Raw genomic sequence first — 24,133 nt, 5'->3', positions numbered from 1 at the left:
TGAAGGCAGAGGCCATCCCTTACTCATCCATAAAACTTCAGTAGCTCACCCAGTCCAGCACTAAGGGCCTGATCTCACTCATCCCTGACGTCGTTTAAGATTGTTCAGGGTATTGGTGACTGCCTTCCTTATCCCACCTAGGTTTAGAAATTGCATGGCTGCCAAACCTCTAAAAATTCCCATATATGTGATTCATAAGGATGAAATGCCTTCATTTCTTTCTAATTTAATGTTTTGCTCTTCTCTCTGAAGGTCCCTTGCTCATGAGTGTGTGCCAGGTGACTATAAGCAAATAAAGTGTGATCAACACAGTGCATTGTATGCTTATGGACTTAATAAATATGCTACTAATGGTAACAGTGCACAGACTCCCCTGCGGCCATGAGGCAGGGTGAAGAGAGAGGACAACTATCAGGACAGTTACATCTGGAACAAAGCAGAGGTCAAAATGCACACAGCAAATAGAGATGGAAGATGCTGGCAGAATGACAGCTATGTTGTTCTGGATTCTCCAAGAAGCAAATGCTGAGTAGGATTAAATGTGAAAGGACTTTATTAGGGGAAATATTTGTGTGAAAGGAAATAGAAGGGTACTTAAGAAGGATGGAAAAGCCTTCAGGCCATGAAGTAATCTGATCTTGAGTAAAGAAGAGAGGGAGAGAAGGTTGGTGGAAGCGTCCAAGACTGCCTGCCATGAAGTCTAAATTCATCAAAACCATCATGCAGTCAGAGAGCCAAAGTCAGCCGACAAGGAGTCTTGTATCTCCCAGGAATGGGTCTGCCTCACCAGCCCCATTGTGCTCAGCTATTGGCAGGGAGCAGTCCATGGGGGGTGTGGCCTCAGAGATGGATTTTAAAGCATAGCAGCTGGGGCTGTCAGTCAATTAGGCTTCATGTACAGGAAGGTCTGCAAGGCAAATTTTCATGCCCAGCAAAGCAGCCAAATCCAGAATAGATGTAAGTACACACAAAAGTATTAGCAAATGGCAAGTATGCAGAATAGAGAAAAGAACAATAGTAGAATGGTTGCTTCTCCTTTCAGTTCTGTGAAAGTTACTGTACCTCCAAATTCGTTTACTGTACCTTCAATTTGAGCTATAAGTGGTAATAAAAAATAAATGGACCCAAGAGCCACAGATGTGATTACCTTTGTGCCCTGGTCTGATCTCATGAGAAAAGCCATCTAGCATCTTGATTAAAACTATCCTTTTTCTGATAAGTATGACATAGTTTCTTCCTCAAGCCTTCATGGTAGGTGAGCATGCACAACAGTGACACAGACAGACCGCTGGCCCATATTGTGAACGGCAAGGAAAGAAGAAAGACTGGATAGAGGGAAGACGTAACCAAACACTACTATATTAGAAAAACTGAAGCTAAACATATAAGGAGATTGGGTTGCTGAAGGCAGTATCCGCATTCCTTTTGAAGACAGGAGAGATTAGATAGAGAAGGAATGCTGAGAGAAGTAAGAGACCGGCTAAGAATGCCCTCCCTAGAAAGCAAGGAAGATTGAGTCCAGAGGGATTGGAGAATGCAAAAAAACTGATGCATATCAAATGGATAATAATGCTTGTGAAAACACTTTGTACATTTTAAAGCACCCCAAAACACATGAGGTAGATCTTAAGTATAATAAATAGGCACTGCCCTTACTAATTGGGTGCTTTTTATGTTGCTTGGCACTTCGTAAACTATCTCAATGCTTTAAACAACCATATGAGGTAGATTCTATTATTACAGTGTTAGAGATAAGGAATTTGAGACTAGCTTAAATACCTGAGAGCCTACATTGTTTGCCTAAAGCAAAAAACAAAAAAGTAGTGGCAAAGCAGAACCTATTGCAGATGGTGGGGACAAGCAGCGGTAAGAAATACAGTAAAGACCCATGATACCTTATTGGAATCTTTGGGGCCAGATGTTTTTAAGATGTCAGAATTTCTTATTCTTTTAGGAAAGCAATATAGAGCACAACCTTTATTCACATAACCCATCCAGTGAGGACTGGGATTGCGTCCCATAATTAAATACATTGGGGTCTATAAATGTAGGCACCACTCGTCTTGCACTAGTCGCTTCCAGCTCATGAAATGGGGGCCATTTCCTTTGTAGTCTTTATCTAGAACAGATATTTCTCTGGAAATACAAGTTCTCCTGTTGCTTCTTCTTCCAGTTCTGTGAAAGTTACTGTCATTCTTTTCTCTACCTTCAGTTTGAGCTCTTGAAGTTGGGATTAAGAGAATAGCAGAAACTCCTCAGGAATTCCATCCCTTGGAGCGTTCTGATGAGCCCAGGTTAAGAATGGGATAAAGGAGGGGGGAATTTGGCTTCTCAACTTTGGAGCTGTCAGCTGGAAGGTGAGCCCAGTCACATTCACAATGACAATGATTACTTGTGGTATCTGAGGTGGAGCAGTCCACTAGGGCCATATAATGGCCCCTGGGGTGACCTGCACTTGTGTGGGTTCAGTAAAATAAGAATGGTACCTGAATTCCAGGGAATTGAGCTGAGTAACCAGACATCAGGGGATGTGCCAGGTGTATTTGTGAGAGGTTGGAGGGGGTTGCAGGGAACTGTTTAGGTGGTGTGGGCACCTTTGTGGTAACCTACTGATAAAGGTACCATCCAGTGAAGACAAGCACATAAAAACTATGCAATGAAACTATTTAAAAGATCAAGCCATGAATATCAATCAGAGAGTCTTAGAACCCCACACTTAGATTGTGCCTAAGGTACCTAGTTCAGCAAGTTCTCCTTTCAGGGATTCCTTCTAAGACATTCCTCACAAGGAAACATTTGCTCTGGTTTTGAACACTTCCAAGGACAGATAGCCCTTTCCAAAATGAGGCATGCTACTTTTGTCATTGGACAGTTCCAGTTGGTAGAAATCGCTCTCTTCATTAAGTCCACTTAGGCCTTCATGTCACTTTCACCCATTGGTGTTCAATCTGCCCTCTCAATCCATATACAAAGTTTAATTTCAATTCCACATGTCAGCCATTCCAATATTTGGTGATATTGTATTAATATATAGTCTTTTCTTCTCAGGTAACTTTTTTTCATAAAATATTCCTTCTTTATCCTCTGAAAACTCTAGTATGTCTCTTAGGAAAAAAGTTGGCATTTTTGGGGATCAGAATTAGCCCCCCCCCCCAAAATGTGCCTCTTTGGCTTGATTATTTTTAAGAACAAAAGACTCTGAAAGAAACATTGACCTCCCCCACAATTGTCTAAAATAACTTAAAATAGAAGGGCCTGTTCCAGGAAGGAACTAATATCATAAGATAACTGTAATGCAACGTAAAATGTGTCTCTCAGGTCACAATGTCTATAGTTGGCCCATTTGCTTTTCCATTTCTATGTGAATTGCTTTTTTTCCCTTTTGAAGCCCCAAACCACTACTCCCAACATCCTCCTTTGTCTAGCTGAAGATGATATTTACGGTGGCAGCTTTGGCCATTCTGGTGAGTTGTCCAGTTTTCCTGGGTTTCTCCCATGTATACATTTTATAAAGCTTTGTTTGATTTTTCTCCTGTTACTCTGTCTCATGTCATTTTAATTCTTACGCCAGCCAGAAGGACCTAGAGAGGGTAGAGGATTTGTCTTCCTCCTCACAGCATCCAGAAGTTCTCTTAAAACCAAGTTATGGCATGACCAATGCAGGTCACATAGGACTAATTTTTATCCTTGGCTCAGCTCTCTGGGCAATTCCTCTGACCTGCTAATTTGTTAATGTGGCTTAACTTGCTCTTGGTGAACCCATTCTGGTTATCAGTTCCCATCTTGTCTATGTGCTCACATAACATCTAATACCAACCCATTCTTATTAGCAAAAGATCAAAATAAAATGTATTCTTCTATAGGTATGAAAATATGTTATTTTAATCATTTTGAAAATTTGACAGTTGCTGTTTTCCAGGCTTGAGGCAACTCTGTGATCTGCACGAATTTGAGAAGCAGATTCTGTCATTCTCTTGGATGGAGTTCACCTGGATCTGGCAAATGGTCTTCACTTAAAACATTCAGATTTTATCCTACTATCTTTTCGCACATGATAGTTTTTCTTTTCTTTCCAAGCATGTAATGGGGGTCAAGGATTACCACTGCCCCACTCTCAATACCTCTAATCTTCCACCAGTGGTGGCCTTTCTAGTCTAGTCTTCGGTAGCTAATAGAGAAAACTCATTTTTCCTTTAACCTTTTCTACGAATTTCAGGTCATTCTGGGTTTTATTCTTTCTTGCACAAATTTTACTCTTTATAGGCGTTCAATAAATATATGTAAACAATAATTTTTAAATAGTAATTTATTAAATTGATCCACTTAATTAAAGGTAATGTCTGATGCCTCCAAGTTTATACCCAAGAATGCTGTTGAATAGGGCTGGAAAAGTTCTGGAGAACATTCCTCTTGACTCTCCAGGCATCATGTCACAAGATGTTCTGACCAGAGCCAGAAGAGTGACTCTGAGTGTATGAATGAGGAGTTGCAAGGGAGACATCCGGAGCTGACTGCACAGTGCCTAGGGAGGGAAAGAAAAAGCTGCAATGAAGTCTGGAGGGACTTAGGGAACTCTCTTCACTGATTGCTCCAAATAGAAACTGACATTCCCTCTCTTCCTTATTCACACTCAGCTGGAAGTAGGAAAGGCATGGAGAAAGACACCCAGCTAGTATCCAGTTATAGCCAGTGACTCTCTGGCTATCTGTAAAAATGGGGCGAGGGACTTATACAGGAAATGTGGATTTTCCAGAGCTATTTACTCCAGAGCTTAGAGCGATTTACTCTTAGAGTCTAGGGATGTGTAGGTGGAACCTCTTAAGAAACAGCCTTATCTAGATTGAGAATAACCATTATAATTTTGGGCCATCTGGGTTTGGGAAATTTTGTACTCTCCACTCTCTTCTTTTTGCTTCTGCAACTGGGTATTGCTGTGAAAAGGAGGGATATGGCAGTGATCAAGTTTGGGTTTTGCCCTCTGTGAGACTGAAATTCAAGTTTGCTTCCCTGAAGGCCCTTCTCTTGTTGTAGAGCTTAGGTATGGTCTCTCATTCTCACAGAAGCCAGAGGTGGATACTGTCACAGGAAATAAAAACAACCTAGACAAGTCACACCTTTGGGTAACAGATGCTTTCAAAGATATACTTTCCTGCATCCACCAAAGTTTCAGCCCCAGCCAAGCAGAAAACCTGGGGGTCTCCTGCACTAGGACCACAGTATGATGTAGCTGAGTCACACCACGATGGGCCACACACTCATGTGCAATGGCTGCAGTTGTGGAACAGGGTCCTTCCCACTAATTGGCTGCTGCTGTGATGTTGTGGGGCCCTGGTTGCCATTCTTCTGAGCTTGACAAGGGTGAAGGGATGTGGAAGTGCTGGTCTCCAAGTCAGAGCATCCAGGTGAAAAGTGTGGGAATACGGGCCATTCACATAGAGGACATGGCAGGTGGTATCCAGGGCATGTAGTAGTGGCATGCAGGCAGGATGTGGTCCTCTCTCTGCTGAAATGGGCACCATGGAAGTCCTGGTTCTATCACTTGCCAGTCAGGCCACAAGCCCAGGGGCAGCACCAGGTAGTATAGAGAGTTACAAGAATAGGCAATATGTCAGACAGCCCTGAGAATGAGACCTAGCCCTGCCTGGAGCAAGTCACTCAGTGTCTTCATTTATAAAGTGGGAAAATTAGTGCCTGCCCTGCTTCCCCATCTGGGATGATTGTGAGGAAGCGTGGAGTAGTTAACATCAATGTGCTTTATAGCTGTGAAACTATGTGCCTTTTTGAGACTGTCCAGATGTGGACAGAACCATGAGGTTTTGACCTTTCCTACTTTTTCCTTGGTCAGCATTGCTGAGCACATGTTCTAGCCTCTCCCGCAGGCGGTCATTGATGCAGACAGACTCCTCCAGGCGCTGGCGCAGGTTGTGGATCTCAACAAGATTCTTCTCCAGCAGGTCGGCCCCTGTTGCATTCCACCAAGACATGAGAGAGGTGGGAGATGGGGAAGGCTGATCACTCATAGGCAGGTGTGGGGCCTGCCCAGGGCCTCTCTGCTAGATCCCTGCCCACCTCTATACTTCTGTCAACTTCCTCCTCTTACCTGGGCACCCAGGAAGCACCAGGCAACTTTAAGAGCTCCTGGGCTTTCAATCACAAGACTGCCTTCAACAAGGAAACTCCACAGGGCTTCCTCTCAGATAGAGGCCAAGTACATCTGGCAGAGATGGACACTGGGCTGAAGAGCAACAGTGAGAAACTGCTAAAGGTCTCTAGGTAGGACTGGAGTAACAGTGAGAAAGTTTGTCTGTCTCCTTTGGTAGCAATCCAGAGGCCCTCCTTCTCTACCTCACGCCTCTCCTACCTGACGATCTATGGCTGAACAACCTTTAACATCCATCCACTAACAGAAAGGCTAAGGTAAATGCATATGAAATTAGATCAGGCTGTGAATAATGAGTGAAACTGAATGTTTTCCTTTAACTACTTTTGGTGAAGAGTGACAAGGAAGAGCCTGGGGAGGTGTCAGGATCTGAAGGAGGAATAGGAGAGAAGAGAACATCTCCAAGGAAAAAAAAGATGTGCAAAAGGAAGTTGAAAGGGACCAAGAATAGGCTTCATCCACCAGGACACCCTGCTAGGTTTTTCTCTGAGAATTTCAAATGTCTTATTGTTACACTATCTGGGCCCTAGAAACTGAGCTGCTTCAAGCCATTCCTCTACATGACTGCATCCCTAGCCACTGGGTGCCAGGATGCCTGGCTCTGCACCCAATAGCAAAGTTTGAGAGGCAGGATTGGCTTAGAGTTGTATACAAATGGTGTGTGTGTGTGTGTGTGTATGTGTGTGTGTGTAGGAATAGTCTTCTATCTTGAAATAGCTCTTGACCTAAGGAAGACCTTCCCATGAAGTCTGAGCTTGGAATTCTACAACAGTCTAAATCTACGCATAAGAAGGTTGTAGCACAGAGAAAAGGGAGCACATGAATGTGAGGCAACTTACGCTCCCTGTAGGGTGCTTCTAAATGTCCCTGACTTCCTTTATTCTCCTTCCCAGAGTGAGTCCCTAGGTAGGAGGATGGGAGAGACACTTAGAAAGGACCAGCACTGAGCTGGAATCTCCTTCTCTGGCTGATATATGAGATACTGCCCCTTCATCTCCTCACCCACTTCTGTGAGCCAGGATCTAACAGAGGAATGAAAAATCCTCCGGCCGGGAAAAGAATGTGCCATTCCTGTCAGTGGGCTCTATTTCACCAACTGCTCCATTGTGTTTTACCAGAGGGCTTGGAGTTGGGCCGGTACAAAGAAGAGAAGGAGGATAGGTTCCCTGATGCATTCATTTTCTGAGGCCTCATCTCGTCCCATGAGCTGCTGCTACCATGGTGCCCACAGTCTGGTGTCCTGCTCGGCTGTGTGGTGCCACTCAGAGGAGGATAGAAGGGCTGGGCACATCTGGCTTCTGAATGGTTGCTGGGCAATGAAGCTGAATCAGCAGGAGTGGCTGGGCTGACATCTGTCCAGAAAGGAACGTGAATGAGAAACAATTGAGGAAGTCAGAAATGAAGTGTTTTAAAGATAATTATACTGGGCTGAATAGTGTCCTCCTGTGGAGCTTCAGAATGTGACCTTATTTGAAAATAGGGTCTCTGCAGATGTAATTAGTTAAGATGAGATGATATTGGACTAAGGTAGGCCTAAATCCAATATGATTGATGCCCTTATAAGAAGAGGAGAGGAGACACAGAGATAAAGAAACACACAGGGGAGAAGACCATGTGACAACAGAGGCAGAGACTGGAGTGATGCATCTACAAGCCAAGGAATGCTCCTAGCAACCCCAAGAAGCTAGGAAGAGGCAAGGGAAAGAGACCATGGCCCTGCTGACACCTTGCTTTCAGACGTCTAGCTGCTAGAACTGTGGGAGAATAAATTTCTGTTGTTTTAAAACACACAGTTTGTGATAATTTGTTATAGAAGCCTTAGAAAACTAATAATGTAATCCATGGGATGAAGACTAAGGCAGATGTCAGCAACTCTAAGCCTATTGTTGAATATCATTTAGATTAAAACTCATTTCCCCAGTACTATAAATTTCTCCCCAAGTTTACTGGCATTTCCTGGCCTGTGACATTAAGAAGTTGTGGTTAAATGTAGTATCTGAGGGTCACAGTGTACACACAGGAAAAGCACAGGGCCCCTCATCCTAGCTCCCTCTATCATTCCCAATGCTGTAATGATCCCAGGGAGGTACTTCACAAATGTCTCCTCCAATAGCAGGACTCATTGCCAATCTTGGAAGTCACGAGAGTAAGGAACTGAAGCACTTTGCTGGTATGTGAACAGGTGATCTACTCATCTGTTAATTATCACTATTATCGACAGCCTTGGAACCCCCTATGGCCTTGGTTGAAAGGAAGCTGATTTTTTGGGGTGGGAATAAAGGAGGTTTAAAAGGGGAGGGGAATCTCATTTTGATTGAGTTCGTACTTTAAGTCAGGTGTTGTGCTAAAGCCTGAACGGTCTATGCCCTTGCTAGTAACATAGCAGCTAATGCTTCAAGAGATTGTTCTACATTGGGGTTGTTGGAAGAGGAAGCGAAAATGGCCTCCACTTCTGGCCAACGTGCAGAGAACCTAGACAGGGTGGCTCACTTCTGGTGGCTCCTGCTCCTGCCTGAGCTCACTCTGCATGCCTACCGAGGCTGAGGGAGTCTCTGAGGAGGGAAAACATGATTTGGATCAAACACAGAATGTCTCACAAGACTGTAAAAGTAATAAATATGTATAGCTCAGATTGTCTGGCTCCAGTACAAAGAATGACTCGGGAATTTCTGCATGGGGAATTACAGAACCAAAAAATTACGTGCTATCTTGTAGCTCAATGATGCTCTGAGAACACGGCTGTGTCTTTTGCTGTCTCCCTTTGAGAGAAAAACCCCGCTGGGTGGGCAGGGCCATAATTCAAAGAAAAGTTTAAGAGTCTGCTCCGTTTCAGGGATTATTATCAAGGGCCACAGAGTAGACAAGTTTCTCCCCTGAGCAGATAAAAGTAAGGTCCTTGTTTCCCTTCAACCAAGCCAAGTTCCTCTGGGGAATTGTACACTTAGGGGGCCGACCCCGTGGCCAAGTGATTAAGTTTGCGTGCTCTGTTTTGGCGGCCCAGGGTTTCGCTGGTTCAGATCCTGGGCGTGGACATGGCACTGCTCATCAGGCCATGCTGAGGCGGCATCCCACATGCCACAACTAGAAGGACCCACAACTAAAATATACAACTATATACTGGGGGGATTTGGGAAGAAAAAGCAGAAAAAAAAAAAGGATTGGCAACAGTTGTTAGCTCAGGTGCCAATCTTTAAAAAAAAAAAGGAATTGTACGCTTAAATCACTACCCAGTAGGTCTCTCCTTCCCCAGTTTACATAATATCAGATGCAATTAGCATCACTGTGAAATAAAAAGACAAATTATATTAAGCCTTTAGTATAACAGCTGACAAAGTAGGAACTCAGTCAAAATGTGATTCCCATCCCCTTTCAAGCCTCCTTTATCCACGTCCCAGAAAATCAGCTTAGTCTCAACCAAGGCCATAGGAGGTTCCAAGTTTGTCAGTAACAGTGATCATCATTTTCATGTCCCAGTCTCCCCCTACACAACACAGGAAACATGCCCTACACCGCACATGGGAAGCAACAGAGAACAGCCTCCTGTGAGGGGAATGTAGCCCCACAGTGAAGCTGCCACACCAGTCACACTATTTGTTAACTGCCCTAGAAACTTTGGTCTATAAAGCAAAGAAGGAGCAGTGATAAGTCATTGCCCCCTGAGAGGATAATGATTTTAGATGGGAAAAAGAAGGGCTCAGCCGCCTTCAGAAAAAACAGAGGTGGCCAAAAATAAGGCTGATTCTTTCTGGGAGTGTCACTGCAGAAGCCACGTCTCAAGTGTGGCCATTCCTACAAGTGAAGGCAGGAAGTACAGGTGAGGAGAAGGTGTCTTTGCCCTTCTCCTGCTGTCTCTCAGGGCAGCGCTGAGGTGGAACCAAGTGCCTCTGGGCAACTGAGAGCAAGGATGTACATAAAACTCCCACTGGCCCCTTGGGAGAGGTCATGGATGTATCAAGGGCAGCTCATCCATTTATAAATTCTTAGGTGGAAATGCAGCGTGTGTAGGGTCTTGTCTTATTTGCAGAGGCTACTCCTTTGTGCTGGGCGTAGAGGCAGAAAGAGTGGAATGGGGAAAACACTGGTTCCAGAAGCCTAGCAAGAGAGGTATGCAAAGGGGTGACTCCCCTGCTTGGTCCCTGACTACTCAGGCTGCAGTGTGGTGGACACTCTAAGCTTTAGAGTCAGGCAGGCTGGCAGTGAATGTTACCCTAAGCTGGGCTGTCTTCAGTAAGTTCCCTGACTTTGCTGAGCCTCGGTGTCCTCGGGTAAAATCGGGACACCACCACCTATTTGAGAGGATTGCTGTGTTGATTAAATGAAGCAACATATGTATAGTAGCCAATAATGTGAGCATAACATGTACTCAATAAGAGTGAATTTCCTGTTGTTCCTTGGCTACTATAATCCTGGAGGAAACATTATGCTGCTTTGCTCCAATGGCTCATTCATTGCCTAAAATAGTCAATTCAGAAAAAAAAATTCAGCTATAGCCAGAGACTAAGGATAGTTTCTTGGTGTTGTCCACACCAGGATTTGACTCATACAGTTACCTAGAAATTCAAATGCTTTTCTCAGGAGGGAAATTAAAGAGAAAGCTGAGCAAGAGAAAATGAGAGTTTCATTTCAAACTTACTCTCCTCCTACTATCTCCATCAAGGCTACCCAAGGGCCCTTCTTGGGGAATTCTGGGGACGGGCATGCTGGTGATGGATTCAGCCTGAACTGAGACATGTCCCAATTACTGATGGTTTAGAGGATATTACAGCCAAATTATTAGAATGATGGATGGGATCTATAAATCCTCAAATGATAAATAATATTTAGTGGTGAATAGGAAATTGGAACCGTGGCTGTTTACCCCAAAGATTACAAGATCAGAGGCCCAATGTTAGTGAAGCTCATGTCCATGGTCTGAAAGATGACAGGGTTGTGTTGCAGTGATAAGCGGGCATTTGCTCCCTCCCCTTCCTAACTCATGACTTCCTCCTCTCAAGTCCAACACCATGGTCTGGTGGCTGATGGTGTGTGGGACTAGGAATGGAGAAAAGCTACCTGACAGACACCTTTGGGACCTGTGCTTGGCACAGAGTCCTAGACCTGTGCTTAACCAAGTACATCACAGTGGATCTGCAGGATCCAGCTGCAAAGATGCCTCCTCTTGATCTAGACAGAAGAGCAAGCACCTAGAAACTAGAGGCCATCTGGGTACTCACTGGCCACATCCACCTCAGGGCGCACTTCCTGCTTAGCAAGCAGAGCGGAGGTGCTGCTGCTGGAGCCATGGACGGCCGTCTCAGCGAGGCTGCTGGAGCGGATCTGGGACCGAGTCTGAGGCTGGGCATCCTGCTTGGTCTCTTGGACTTTCGTCACTTTACCCATCTTATGCATCTCTCTTAAGATACTGGTGGGGTAAGAAAGACAGAAGGAAAAATAAAGGTCACCTAAATGCCACAGCTGTATTGATCCAGGAGCTCACAAGAGAGGCCTCAGAAGTCAAGGAGAGCATTCCTTCAGAGAAGAAGCCAAACAATTCATTTCTGTTAGTGGGTACAGAGTCGGTGGCAAGGGAGAACAACAGTTGTCCAGTGCCTTGGCCACAAACATCCTGAGGAACAAACAAGACCCATTGGGCCCTTTAAATAACGCTCACGGCTCCTTCATAAGATACCCAGAGGCCCATAAGAGTTCAACATGCTCTCTGAACATAATCTATTAAATAGTATTTGCAGTGGCCCATTTAAAACTTCTTCCTGAGGCAATGTAGGCTCCCAGGTGTCTTGTAGTTTCTGGACCTCCTTCCCTAAGTATAGTCATACAGTATAAATATTTTATTTTTGCAAGGAAAATTTGTAGCTATTTAACATCTGCCAGCACCTCTTGGGTCATCCTTGAGGAAACCAGATACAATCTCACTCTGATCATTAAAGATCTAGAGGAAATCAAAGTGATCTCTGAGGGCACAGGAGACTCCTAAAGCCAGATATTTAGGTTAGAGCAGCTCTGTATTACTAAACTCACGAGTTAATATAAGAATGGGAACCAAAAGAATAACAAATTAAAAAAAATAGGAAACAAGACCACTTTTTCACTAAGGATATATAATGGTTTGATGGTACAATCATTTTTTTTTTTTATGGGGTGTGAGAACTCCTGTTCCTTTGATCTTCTGGCCCTTGCTTCTGGATCCTTCACCAGATTATATTTTTCTGAAAAGTTGAGGTTACCTGAGGGTCCGCAGCGTCTGTCCTGATTGATTCTTCTTACTTATACAGTCATCTGAAAACCAAATTCAAAAAAGGGCTAGTCATGGGGCCAGTCCAGTGGCACAGCAGTTGAGTTTGGGTGCCCACTTCAGCAGCCAGGTTCGCCGGTTGGATCCCGGGCCTGGAAATGCACAATGCTTATCAAGCCATGTGGTGGCAGGTGTCCCACTTACAAAGTAGAGGAAGACGGGCATGAATGTTAGCTCAGGACCAGTCTTCCTCAGCAAAAAGAGGAGGATTGGCAGCAGATATTGGCTCAGGGTTAATTTTGCTCCAAAAAAAAAGGACCAGTCAAAATTTAAGCAGGTCTCATTTCCCAAATTACAAGCAAACATTGAGTTCTCTCTGGGATCAGAGACATGAACATTTGATGCTCAAGTCCAGGATACTCTGAATTTTCTCAAGAGACCTTGGGTTGAGTCTTTAGAGAACTTGCCTGGCAGGCTTTCCTGAGCCACCATGAAGATCATCCCTACTTGCTCTGCCCTGAGTTGGAGTAAAAAAGCTAAAAATGTCTTTTTCCGCAGATCACGGGACACTTCTCCAGCTGCCCTCTGGACCACTCTAGCCACAGTCTCCAAGTCTCTCCACGAGGCTGGTCCCCAGTCCTACATCTGTGTGTCCCATCACAACTTTTATGCAGAACCTACTCTTGTCTCTGTAGATGTGACAGACATCCCTGTCCCACCTTTTCATCTTCCATCAGGAGCCTGCACAGTGGCCTTAAGCTTGCTCTTACTGTGTCCCCTGAGGTGCTCTAGGAATGTTCTCTGTAAAAGGCTCCTGAAATAACTAATGTTCCCACCATTAGGTACTAGTAAGGATAGTGCCTAAACCCTGCTTAAATCAGCATGATTCTTTTATCCTTTTTCTTTTTTTCTGAGGAAGATTTGCCCTGAGCTAACATCTGTTGGCAATATTCCTCTTTTTGCTTGAGGAAGATTCACTCTGAGCTAACATCTGTGCCAATCTTCCTCTATTTTGTATGTGGGTCACCACCAGAGCATGGCAGATGAGTGGTGTAGGTCAGCACCCAGGAACGCAACCCGCGAACCAGAGCTGCCAAAGCGGAGTGTGCCAAACTTAATGACAGGTCACGGAGCCAGTCACCACTTTTCTCATTTTTTTGAAGTGCACTGATTAATATTACTTATCTGATCGTTAGAACAATCATGCAACCTTCAGGGGTTGGTTTTATTTGACCTACATTTTTAAGTGAGGAAACAGAAATCAAAAGAAATGTGAACCTGTCCAGAGCTAGTAATGAACACATACAGGCTAGAGTAAAAGTCTTCGGATTCCTAGTTTAGAGCTCTTTTCACAACAACCAGCTGCCCCTGTTCCACTTCTCTTTCTGCCAATTAGTTTCAGATAAATGCTGTCGCCCCCAGCGATGCTTCCTACCCAAGCAGCCATATTCCATGAGAGATGGAGGAGCTGATGATCATCACGCATCCCCAACCCTGTGTGCTTCTCCTTGTTGCTCCTCATCTTCCAGTCCTGTCTCTGCCATGGCCCCAAGATGGTGATTACAAAGAAGGACACCAGATTGAAAAGTCACTTATGACTAGCTGTGGGCTTGTGTGAGCCTAGGTTCTTGGGAGGGACTGAAGGTCTTCCTGAGCCCTGGGGCCAGCTTACCCACGCTGAATTTGCTGGCGAGGCTCTCTGCCAGCTGGCTTCCCTTGGCCAGCTGCTCACGGAAGTGCTGCTCCATGTAGTGGTCAATTTTATTGCTGCTGAGGAGCTCCTCAAAGGTCTTCACTGTGTTCTTGACATGCTGGATGAGACCGGAAGAGACAGCTCTCCCAATCTTCATCTGCTCCCGCAGATGGGTCAACTCTCGAGCCTGATCCTGGATCAAGGAATAATAACTCCTAAAGTGGGGAAGAAACAGTAAGGGTGGAAAGGCAGGACTGGTAGCTATAGTGCTTCAGCAGAAGGTACTTTGAGGATTTCACCAAAGAGCCCCCACACTGTGTTCTAGCACGTGTTTAATGACCTGAATGTGGTACAGGGAATGAAGGAGGAAAAAGCCTTCCTCTGTGTGGAAGATCGCTTCGAAGACTGTCTTTCCCCCTAACCCATAATTCTGAAAACAGAACCAGGCTTTCTTCTCTAGTGCTGCTTTAAAATCTGCTCATGGTCCCTCTCTTAAGCTTATAATCTATTTCAATACAGTAAACAAAACCAGCTGTTAATTGGAAAGTTGAAAGAGAAATCATCATGTGAGAGAAGAGACCACTTGCTCTAGGCAACAGGATTTTTCTCTCACAAGGATGGACCTATCCATCTCTTTTCTATAGATAGCGAAGGCTCACTTGGCAAATCATCTTCAAGCTCCTTTAATTTAACCACTGTATACTATTACTTCTGTATCCTCTAGTGTAACTAACCAGCACAGTGTTTGCCTATAGGGGCTCAAAAGAATGATCTGAAAAATCTGAACTAATTTAGAATCCCATGATATCCTAGCCAACATAACTACCATTTGTTATAGAGAACAGTGGAAGAGAAGGTTTTAGTTCATCTCGTAGGAAGAAGGAGAGAGGCAAAGCAGTTAGGCCTATGTAGCAGGAATCAGCTGGCCTGGATTTTAGCCCCAGTGCACTCTACCCTCCCATTGCAAACTTGAGAAGTCACTTTATTACTTTGTGCCTCAGTTTCTTCATCTACCAAATAAAAGTAAAATACGTACTTTCCCTTTTTAGAAATGTGGTCATGATTGAAATTTATTTTAAATGTTGGGATGAGTATAGCAAAGCCTGTAAAGCTTTTAATTTATCAGAAAGAAGACAGATTATCATTCGTTACTTTGATAATGGTGAACTTATAAGACCAACTCGACATCCTCTGTGTTTCTGCAAGTGTACCTGAGCAATGGCTCCTGCTTCCACCAGTTTCTCTTGGAGACCATGGCAGTGTTGTCGGTATTGTGCCAGCAGGGGGCACAGGTGTCAGTTGTTTTCTGAAAAGCTGAAATTTGCCTGAGACCCAGAGTCATCTGTCTGGAACAGGTAATCCAGGCGTAGGAAGGAGCCAGAATGGGGATGCGGGCAGGCCATCTCTCAGGTAGCATAAAATCCCTTATGAACATTTTAAACCACCTTGTGCTTTATTCACATTTCTGTCCAACATTTCTCATGTCATTAGACAGCTACTGGTAACTTGACTAAGAGCTCTTTCAGAGCTGGGAATGTTTTATTCTTCTTATGTACACAGCCAAACACAGAGGAGGCTCTCAGTAAACATTTCTTCAATAATGGAAAAGAGAAGGGCTTACAAACCTCTACTCATCTCTCACTGTGTTCCTCTCCTGTGTCCTGTCCTCTGTCTTCTCAGGGATCCTATGCATTTTCTTTTTTTTCTTTTGAGGAAGATTAGCCCTGAGCTAACATCTGCTGCCAATCCTCCTCTTTTTGTTGAGGAAGACTGGTCCTGAGCTAACATCCATGCCCATCTTCCTCTGCTTTATATGTGGGATGCCTACCGCAGCATGGCTTGACAAGTGGTGCCATGTCCACACCCAGGATCTGAACCAGCGAACCCCGGGCTGCCGGGGCAGAACGTGGGAACTTAACCGCTGCGCCACTGGGCTGCCCCCTATGCATTCTCCATTGACACAGAAAACCCTTTCCCCTAAGAAGGCCCCTGGATTCACTTGTGGGGAGCTCCATGAAATGGGAATGTCCCCAGAAATTGATCTCAATGAGTGACTCCTTCTTAAGAAGAAATGGCCTTGCCCTACACTCTTTTCATCTGGGCTTCCAAAACACCCAGAAGTTAGACCATTCTGTTGCAGCTGTCTATTCATATACTTTCCTTCTCTACCAGTTTGAGTTCGTCCACGGAAAAGATCAGATCATATTGAGTCCAGGTGCCTAACATACTATCTAGAAAATGATACATTCAATAAATATTTATATTAAGTATAAAAGCCTTTCTCAAATGTAATATAAGTACAGAAAAGTGTTATTATTACTGTTGCTTCAGATGCATCAGGATTTAAGCACACTGCAATATCCCAGAAATTCTACTTTGATTCAATATTTAGATGATTTACTTCACTGTCCTCATCTAGAGAGAACGCAAAGTTTGATTCAAAATATCCATTAGGCCTCTCAAGATAAACTTCAGTTTTCACAAGAAAAAGTACATTACCTATGTCACAGTTTACCTGCAAAAAGAATCTTTCTGTCCCCAGAAACAATTAGTACCACCCCAAATTACCCCAACCTACAACTAAGACACAACTTAGAGGCTTCCTCAGACTTGCATGATATTGCTGACCCTGGGTCCCTAATTTTTTCTTATCAGCTTCTCCACCCTATGAACTGACTAAAGATAAGACTCAAGAACCTCCTCTTTGGGAAACTAAATATATGGAAGACTTTACCAAAATTAAACGGGCTTTACAAAATCCTCCTGCATTAGGACTCCCTGACTATACTAAACCTTTTACATTATTTGTTCAGGAATGTAATACTCAGGTTTTGGGAGTGTAATCAAGCCTATTATAGCTTTCAATTGGATCCAGTCACCAGGGCATACCTAAATTGTTTAAAGGTAGTAGCTGCAGCCCCTAAAATTGTAATATCCTCCTTGAAACTTGTTCAGGGAAAAGAATTAAATTTACAGGTTCCTCATGCTATGGAAAATTTGCTGAACACTGAGCATATACACTATTTCTCACCTAGTAGGCTAACCTCTTATAAGACTACTCCTGTCTCCTAATCTGAGCATTCTTCACCTCAACTCTTTAAACCCTGCTACCCTCCCCACCCTTACCTGATGAAAGAGAGATTCATAACTGTGTTGAATTGGTCTTCCAAAATCTAACTCCTAGATTAGATTTACAAGAAACCCTCTCAGCCAATTCAGTTTAGTACTCTATGTTGATGACTCCTATGCCAAAAATTCTGAAGGAAGATATCAAGCCGGAGATGCTGTCACTACTCAACGTGAATTATTAGAAAGAGGAGTCATTCTTCAATTTAATTCAGCCTAACCTGCAGTGTTTTCCCTCATTTGAACCTGTGAATTGGCAAAAGAAAAAACTACAAATATTTACACCAATAGCAGGTATGGCTTCAGAGTCGTCCACGACTTTGGCATGCTCTGGAAACAGAAATTTTCAACATCAAGTGGTACACCTATAAAAATGGACCTCAGGTTGCTGACCTCCTCTCTGCACCATTATTACACTCCCAAATTGCTACCATAAAAACTGAGGCTCATATCCACCGATCAGACAGACCCTGTATAGAAAGGAAATGTGATGACTTACTTTCCTGCTAAGGTTACTACTCAAGAAATTCCTAACGTACAAAACTTTGTAATTTAAATGAACTCCATAAAAAAGCCAAGGGATGGATACCCAACCTTTTTGTAAAGCCCCATTTTCCTGAATTCCCAAACCTACAGTTCACCATAGATCCAAATCAGATTACTTAATGCAGTTTGTGCAACAGACAAAAAGATGTATCTGATGCTGAAAAACAAAAGTGGCACCAAGAAGGATGCAAATTTAACATAAAAAGAGGACTTTGGGAGGGCCCAGCTACCTGGTGCTTCCTGATTCCCTCAAATTATCACTTTTGTAAGCACTTCATGTGACTACCCAGCGTGGAATTGACAAAATAACTCCAATTATGAAAAAAATATTAGTGAGGTGATTGTTCTAAATTAGCACAACAGGCTTATGATCAATGTTTAACCTGTCAATCACATAACCTGGGTAAAGTAACTCGAGGGGCTGCTCACCCACCAACACCAGAACATTTTCAGATGAACATTTACAATTTGACTTTTTCAACTGTCTCCTTCTATGGGCTATCAATATGTACTGGTAATGATACATCTATTTTCTAGACGGGTAGAAGCTTCACCATGTTGAAAAGCTGATGCCACCACTGTAGCAAAGACATTATTAGAAAATGTTTGTCCATTGTGGAGAATCACAAATGAAATTTCAAGTGATAGAAGGACTCACTTTACTGGACAGGTTATAAAACAACTAAACAAGGTTATTCAAACATTATGGCACTATCATTGTCCCTATCATCCTCAGTCCTCATACCAATGGTATTCTAAAATTAAAATTGGCAGAATTAATGGAAACCACAGGAATACTCTGGCCTAAAGTATTAGGCCTGATGACAATAAGGTCAATATCTTCTGGGAAACATAAATTAACACCTTATGAAACCATCACTGGGCAACTCATACCCTTGATGATACAATCCCATGTACATCCTGCCTTTGTAAATTCTAATATGACCCAATACTGTAAAGCACTAATGTAATATTCAAAAGCTTATATTCAGTTGGTCAAGGAGACTTTCAGAGACTGTACACCCGAAGGAAACTTTGTACCCCATTCACTGGCACCTGGAGCGGGTGTTCTAGAAGAGACATCAACAAAAAACAGCACTTGAGCCTTGATGGAAAGGGCTCAATTATGTCCTTTTAATTTCTCACACAGCAGTTAAATTATAGGATACTGAACCTTGGGTCCATGTCTGTCAATAAAGAGAGACCCCTCTATCTTCCAGGAAAGACATTTTAAGGAAAAAAACTACAGACCAATATCATAAACACAGAAGCAAAAATCTTCAGCAATATATCAGCAAGTTGAATCCAACAATGTACAAAAAGAATTATGCAAAACACCAAGTGAGATATATTTCAGGTATGCAAACCTAGTGTCAACATTTAAAAATCAATTGATATAATTCATCGTATCAACAGGCTAATGAAGACAAATCACATAATCATATCAATGGATGCAGAAAAAGCATTTGACAAACTTCAACACTCATTCATGATTAAAAGAAACAACTTTTGGCAAACTAGGAAGAGAGGGAAACTTTCTCTACTTGATAAAGAATATCTTCAAAAAACACACAGGTAACATCATACTCAATGGTAAGAAACTAGAAGCTTTTTGACTCAGATCAGAGACTAGGTAAGGATCTCCCCTCTCACTACTCCTTTTCAATATCATATTGGAAGTCCTGACTAATGCAATAAGGCAAGAAAAGAAAATAAAAGGTTTACAGATGGGAAAGGAAGAAATAAAACTGTCTTTGCAAATGACAAATTGTCTATGTAGAAAGTCTGAAAGGATAGACAAAAGAACTCTTGGAACTAATAAGTGATTATAGCAAGGTTGCAGAATACAAGGTTAACACACAAAAGTCAGCTGCTTTACTATATACCAGCAATGAACAAGTGGAATTTGAAATTGAAGACAGTACCATTTACATTAGCATCCCCCAAAATGACATATTTAGGTATAAATCTAACAAAATATGTACAAGAGCTATATGAGGAAAACTACTAAACTCTGATGAAGAAAATCAAAGAACTAAATAAATGGGGCGATATTCCATGTTTACGAACAGGAAGACTCAATATTGTCAAGATATCAGTTCTTTCCAACTTCATCCAAAGATTCAAAGCAATCTCAATCAAAATCCCAGCAAGTTATTTTGTGGATATCGACAAACTGATTCTAAGGTTTACATGGAAAGGCAAAAGAACCAGAATAGTCAACACAATATTGAAGGAGAAGGACAAAATCAGAGGACTTACACTACTGACTTCAAGACTTACTATAAAGCTATAGTAATCAACAAAGTGTGGTATTGATGAAAGAATAGATAAATCAATGGAACAGAATAAAAAGCCCAGAAACAGACCCATAAAAATACAGTCAACTGATCTTTGACAAAGGAGTAAAGGGAATACAATGGAGAAAAAGTAGTCTTTTTAACAAATGGTGCCGGACAACTGGGTATCCACATAAAAAAATGAATCTAGACACAGACCTTACACCCTTCTCAAAAATTAACTCAAAATAGATTGTAGACCTAAATGTAAAATACAAAATTATAATAAAACTCCTAGAAGATAACACAGCAGAAAATCTAGATGATCTTGAGTTTGGTGATGACTCTAGATACAATACCAAAGGCATGACCCGTAAAATAAATAATTCATAATCTGGACTTGATTAAAATTAAAAACCTTTGCTCTGCAAAGGACACAGTCAAGAGAATAAGACATATCACAGACATGGAGAAAATATTTGCAAAAAAATATCTGATAGATAAAGGACTGTTATCCAAAATATACAAGGAACTCTCAAAACTCAACAATAAGAAAATGAACAACCCAATTAAATAATGGGTAAAAGACCTGAACAGCCACCAAAGAAGATATACAGATGGAAAATAAGCATATGAAAAGATGCTCAACATCATATGTCATTATGGAATTGCAAATTAAAACAATAATGAGATATCACTACACATCTATTAGAATGGTAAAAATCCAGAACACTGACAACACCAAATAGTGGCGAGGATATAAAGCAAAAGATACCCTCATTCATTGCTGATGGGAATGCAAAATGCCACAACCACTTTGGAAGACAGTTTTGCAGTTTCTTACAAAACTAAACATACTCTTACCAGATGACCCAGCAATCGCACTCCTTATTGTTTATCCAAATGAGTTGAAAACATATGTCCACATAAAAATCTGCACACAATGTTTTTAGCAGCTTTACTCATATTGTCAAAACTTGGAAGCAAACAAGATGTCCTTCAGTATGTGAATGGATATATAAACTGTGGTACATCCAGAAAACAGAATATTATTCAATGATAAAAAGAAATGAGCAATCAAGCTATGAAAAGACATGGAAGAACCTTAAATGCATATTTCTAAGTGAAAGCAGCCAATCTGAAAAAGCTATGTAGTGTATGATTGCAACTATATGTCATCCTGGAAAAAGCAAAACCATGGAGACAGTAAAAAGATAGTGGTTGCCAGGGATTCGAAGGGAGGAAAGAACAAAGAGGCAGAGCACAGAGTATTTTTAGGGCAGTGAATAGTCGTTTTATATGACACTATAATGGTGGATACATGCCATTTTACTGTTGTCAAAACCTATAGAATATACAACATCAAGAATGAACCCTAATGTAACTATGGACTTTGAGTGATAATGATGTGTCAATGTAAGTTCTTCGACTGCAGCAAATGTACCACTCTGGTGTAGGATGCTGATAGTGGGAGAGGAGGCTATGCGCGTGCAGGGACAGGGAGTATATGGGAATTCTTTGTAGTTTCCACTCAATTTTTCTCTGAACTTAAAACTGCTCTAAAAATAAAGCCTATTTTTAGAAAAGGATGATCACAAGAATATAAATTTTTTTAAAATGTATTTGATAAAGTGGCTATAGGCTTTGTGAATTGAGAGCCCAGGATTTTAATATTATTTTTTGCCAAAGGCTACTGTGCAAATTTGATCAAGCAACTACATCTCTGGGCCTGAGTGCTCTCAGTTCTGAAATGAGGAAATTAACTAACTCTAAGGTTAATTTAGCTCTAACATTATTCTCTGGGTCAGTGAAATTTAAGCGGTACATATTGACACTGACCCAGTGGAGCATGAAGCAGAGTTTTAATCACCTCCAAAGCTGTGCCCTAATCACTAAGCAAGTTAGTGATTATTTAGTATTTTGTAACTGGTGCACACAGGTAAATGTATAGTGGATTAACCCCATATTATTTAAGTGCCTTCGAAAGTGATGGGTAAACAGCCGTTAAGGACAGACTGACAAATCTATCCAAAGGCCATTACTTGTCAATTTGGTAAGCTTATTTTAAAAATTGAACTTATCAGAATTGCCATTTCAGAAACCAAGGACATGAGCTTCAGTAGAGAATGGAGTGGAGATGGAAGAGCCTCTGTATAAATCCACCTCCTCAGGCACTGGGATGAGTCAGCATTCACTAGAGAAAAATCTGAGGTAACAGGAGATTCCTATGTGCTCCCATCAGTGCAGAAGAGACACTACTCACACAACTGGAAGCTTTCCGTGAAATCTCAAGCACCCATGATGAGATCATTTATTGAGTGCATACATGCATTATTAATTAGAATAAAGCCAAATTACTCTGAAAATATAAAGCAATTAATAACAAAAATGCTGTAGACCTTTCTCTAAAGAATTTCCAGGAAAGTCTTAAGAGAAAGCCCTACAATTAAGGTACAGAGCCTCATATGCGGACCCTGAAAGCTGCTAGGATAGCAATGACTTAATTCTGACAGTGGAAGGCTCTGAACAAAGAGTCTCTTACCCACTATGGGACACACAGGAGAATTCTGCTTTCTCAGGCTGAGTCTTCTGCTCATTCACTCCTCTCTCAGTAGGTCCCTTCTTGTCTAAGGGCTGATTCATCCCAGTCTTCATTTGAAGCATTTTCTCGTGAAGAATGTTCTTACTGCTTTCTTTAAAAGGAAAGATGGAAAAGAAATGTGTCACGGTCTCGGCAATAGCCAGGCTTTTCTCCACAGCTACCTAGAGGAATCAAAACAAAATTATGGTTTAAAGAAGTTGGATTAGCAAAGAGGATCCCACAGGAGCATAAAAATCACAAAAGCAGGACCTACAAGAAAGTAAAGAATGAAGTCTACAATGTGCTACCCTGAAGAGTTCCTCTGCAGCCATGAGGACCCTGGTGACCCACTGCATTGGAGAAAAGGTGCAGCAACTAGAGGGAGATGCTGCTGTGAGGAGGAAGAAGAGGATTCAGAGGTGTTTTAGAAGAAAAAAACAAGCAAACAACGAAGTGAACAAATTAAAACAAATGGGCTTTAAACTGGGTTAAGGGATAAGTATTTTTGATTCTTACAGTTGAGATAAAGTTCTGTGGGAGTGTCCCCTCAAAAATCCGAAAGCCTTTTTATCACCCACAAGTTTTGAGAGTCATGAAGGCAGAAACAAAGCTTGAGATGCCAGAGCTCAAATCCCAAGTCACTGGGACCTCAACAATAGTGCCATGGGAAGGACTCAGGGTGCCAGGTCTCAAGTTGTAATCATAGAGTTAGAATACGGAGGTAGCTACAGAACCCAAGGAAGCCCTGCTTTCTGATGACCTGCCATACTTAACACAAGGCTCCCTGTTTCTCCATGGGCGCCTCTATCAGAGACCACCTCTCTCGCCAGCCAGTTTTAATATTGGTGTACCCTTTTGTTGATACTACCAACCAATCAATTTCTAAAGAAAAATCTAAGCAACCTTGCTTTTGCCCAGAATACTTCAAAACAATAATATTTTCTGAACACCTTTTAGTTTCTTGAGGATAGTTTCAATAAAAACAATTCTTGTGGCTTTTCCTAAATGAATTTTCTAAAGATTCTAGTGATTCTTATTCTTTTTGAGAACTCTCCAGATTTGACTCTCTATATCCTTTCAAGCATAGTGACCAAAAACTGGAGTATATTTTTCTAAGTATGACTATAAATTTGGCATAATGATGTCCTCCTTTTTCATCCCATAATAAGTAATATACCCCAATTCAATGTTGGATTTCTTTCCCTTGCAGTAGGAAAACATGTAGAGGTTACATTTAACAAAAAGTCAATTTTAACCTTCCAAAGTCCCACCCTCACCCAACTTTGCTCCTTGCAGCAAAAAATAATGTGTTTTTGCTTAGCTTTTAAAAAAATCTCTATAAACATTATACTCTGCCAATATCTGCTTTGAATTTCATTCTGGCTCTACAAGTTACTTTCCACATTGTCAAAGTCTTTAAAACATTTTGTTTATCTCCTTGATTATGAATAACAGATACTTAATGTGATGCTGATTTATAAATCTAATAGATTTGTTTATTCTTTCACTCAGTTCT

The 24,133-nt window shown here is 41.9% G+C and overlaps 1 protein-coding gene across 5 annotated transcripts; it reads right to left on the bottom strand.

Annotated features, from left to right (window-relative positions):
- Positions 1 to 4,297: 4,297 nt before the first annotated feature.
- Positions 4,298 to 22,774, bottom strand: LOC124250991 (myomegalin-like). 5 transcript variants are annotated; one of them, XM_046683362.1, is made up of 7 exons: positions 22,579 to 22,774; positions 14,065 to 14,300; positions 12,385 to 12,436; positions 11,374 to 11,561; positions 7,276 to 7,512; positions 5,822 to 5,962; positions 4,298 to 4,522 (listed from the first exon to the last, which is right to left on the bottom strand). In XM_046683362.1, exons 1-7 carry the CDS (start codon positions 22,698 to 22,700, stop codon positions 4,431 to 4,433), a joined length of 1,068 nt encoding a protein of 355 aa, XP_046539318.1. In that variant the 5' UTR covers positions 22,701 to 22,774; the 3' UTR covers positions 4,298 to 4,430. The 5 variants fall into 5 exon arrangements, with proteins under 5 accessions (XP_046539318.1, XP_046539319.1, XP_046539321.1 ...); XM_046683363.1 differs by having other exon boundaries at positions 5,831 to 5,962; XM_046683365.1 differs by having other exon boundaries at positions 14,065 to 14,278; positions 22,579 to 22,656.
- Positions 22,775 to 24,133: the final 1,359 nt, after the last annotated feature.

This window comes from Equus quagga, chromosome 13 (genome assembly GCF_021613505.1).
Source record: "Equus quagga isolate Etosha38 chromosome 13, UCLA_HA_Equagga_1.0, whole genome shotgun sequence".
Lineage (NCBI taxonomy): Eukaryota > Metazoa > Chordata > Mammalia > Perissodactyla > Equidae > Equus > Equus quagga.
Note: the sequence above shows the minus strand (reverse complement) of the source record. Positions and strands in the feature narration are given on the sequence as shown.

Excerpts from the sequence above, each read along its gene's own strand:
- LOC124250991 (XM_046683362.1), bottom strand. The coding sequence starts at position 22,700 with ATGCTTCAAATGAAGACTGGGATGAATCAGCCCTTAGACAAGAAGGGA. Across the intron at positions 12,437-14,064 it reads CGCCAGCAAATTCAGCGTGG|ATGACTGTATAAGTAAGAAG; the intron begins GTAAGCTGGCCC and ends TTTGGTTTTCAG. Across the intron at positions 5,963-7,275 it reads GCCCAACTCCAAGCCCTCTG|GGGCCGACCTGCTGGAGAAG; the intron begins GTAAAACACAAT and ends GGAATGCAACAG.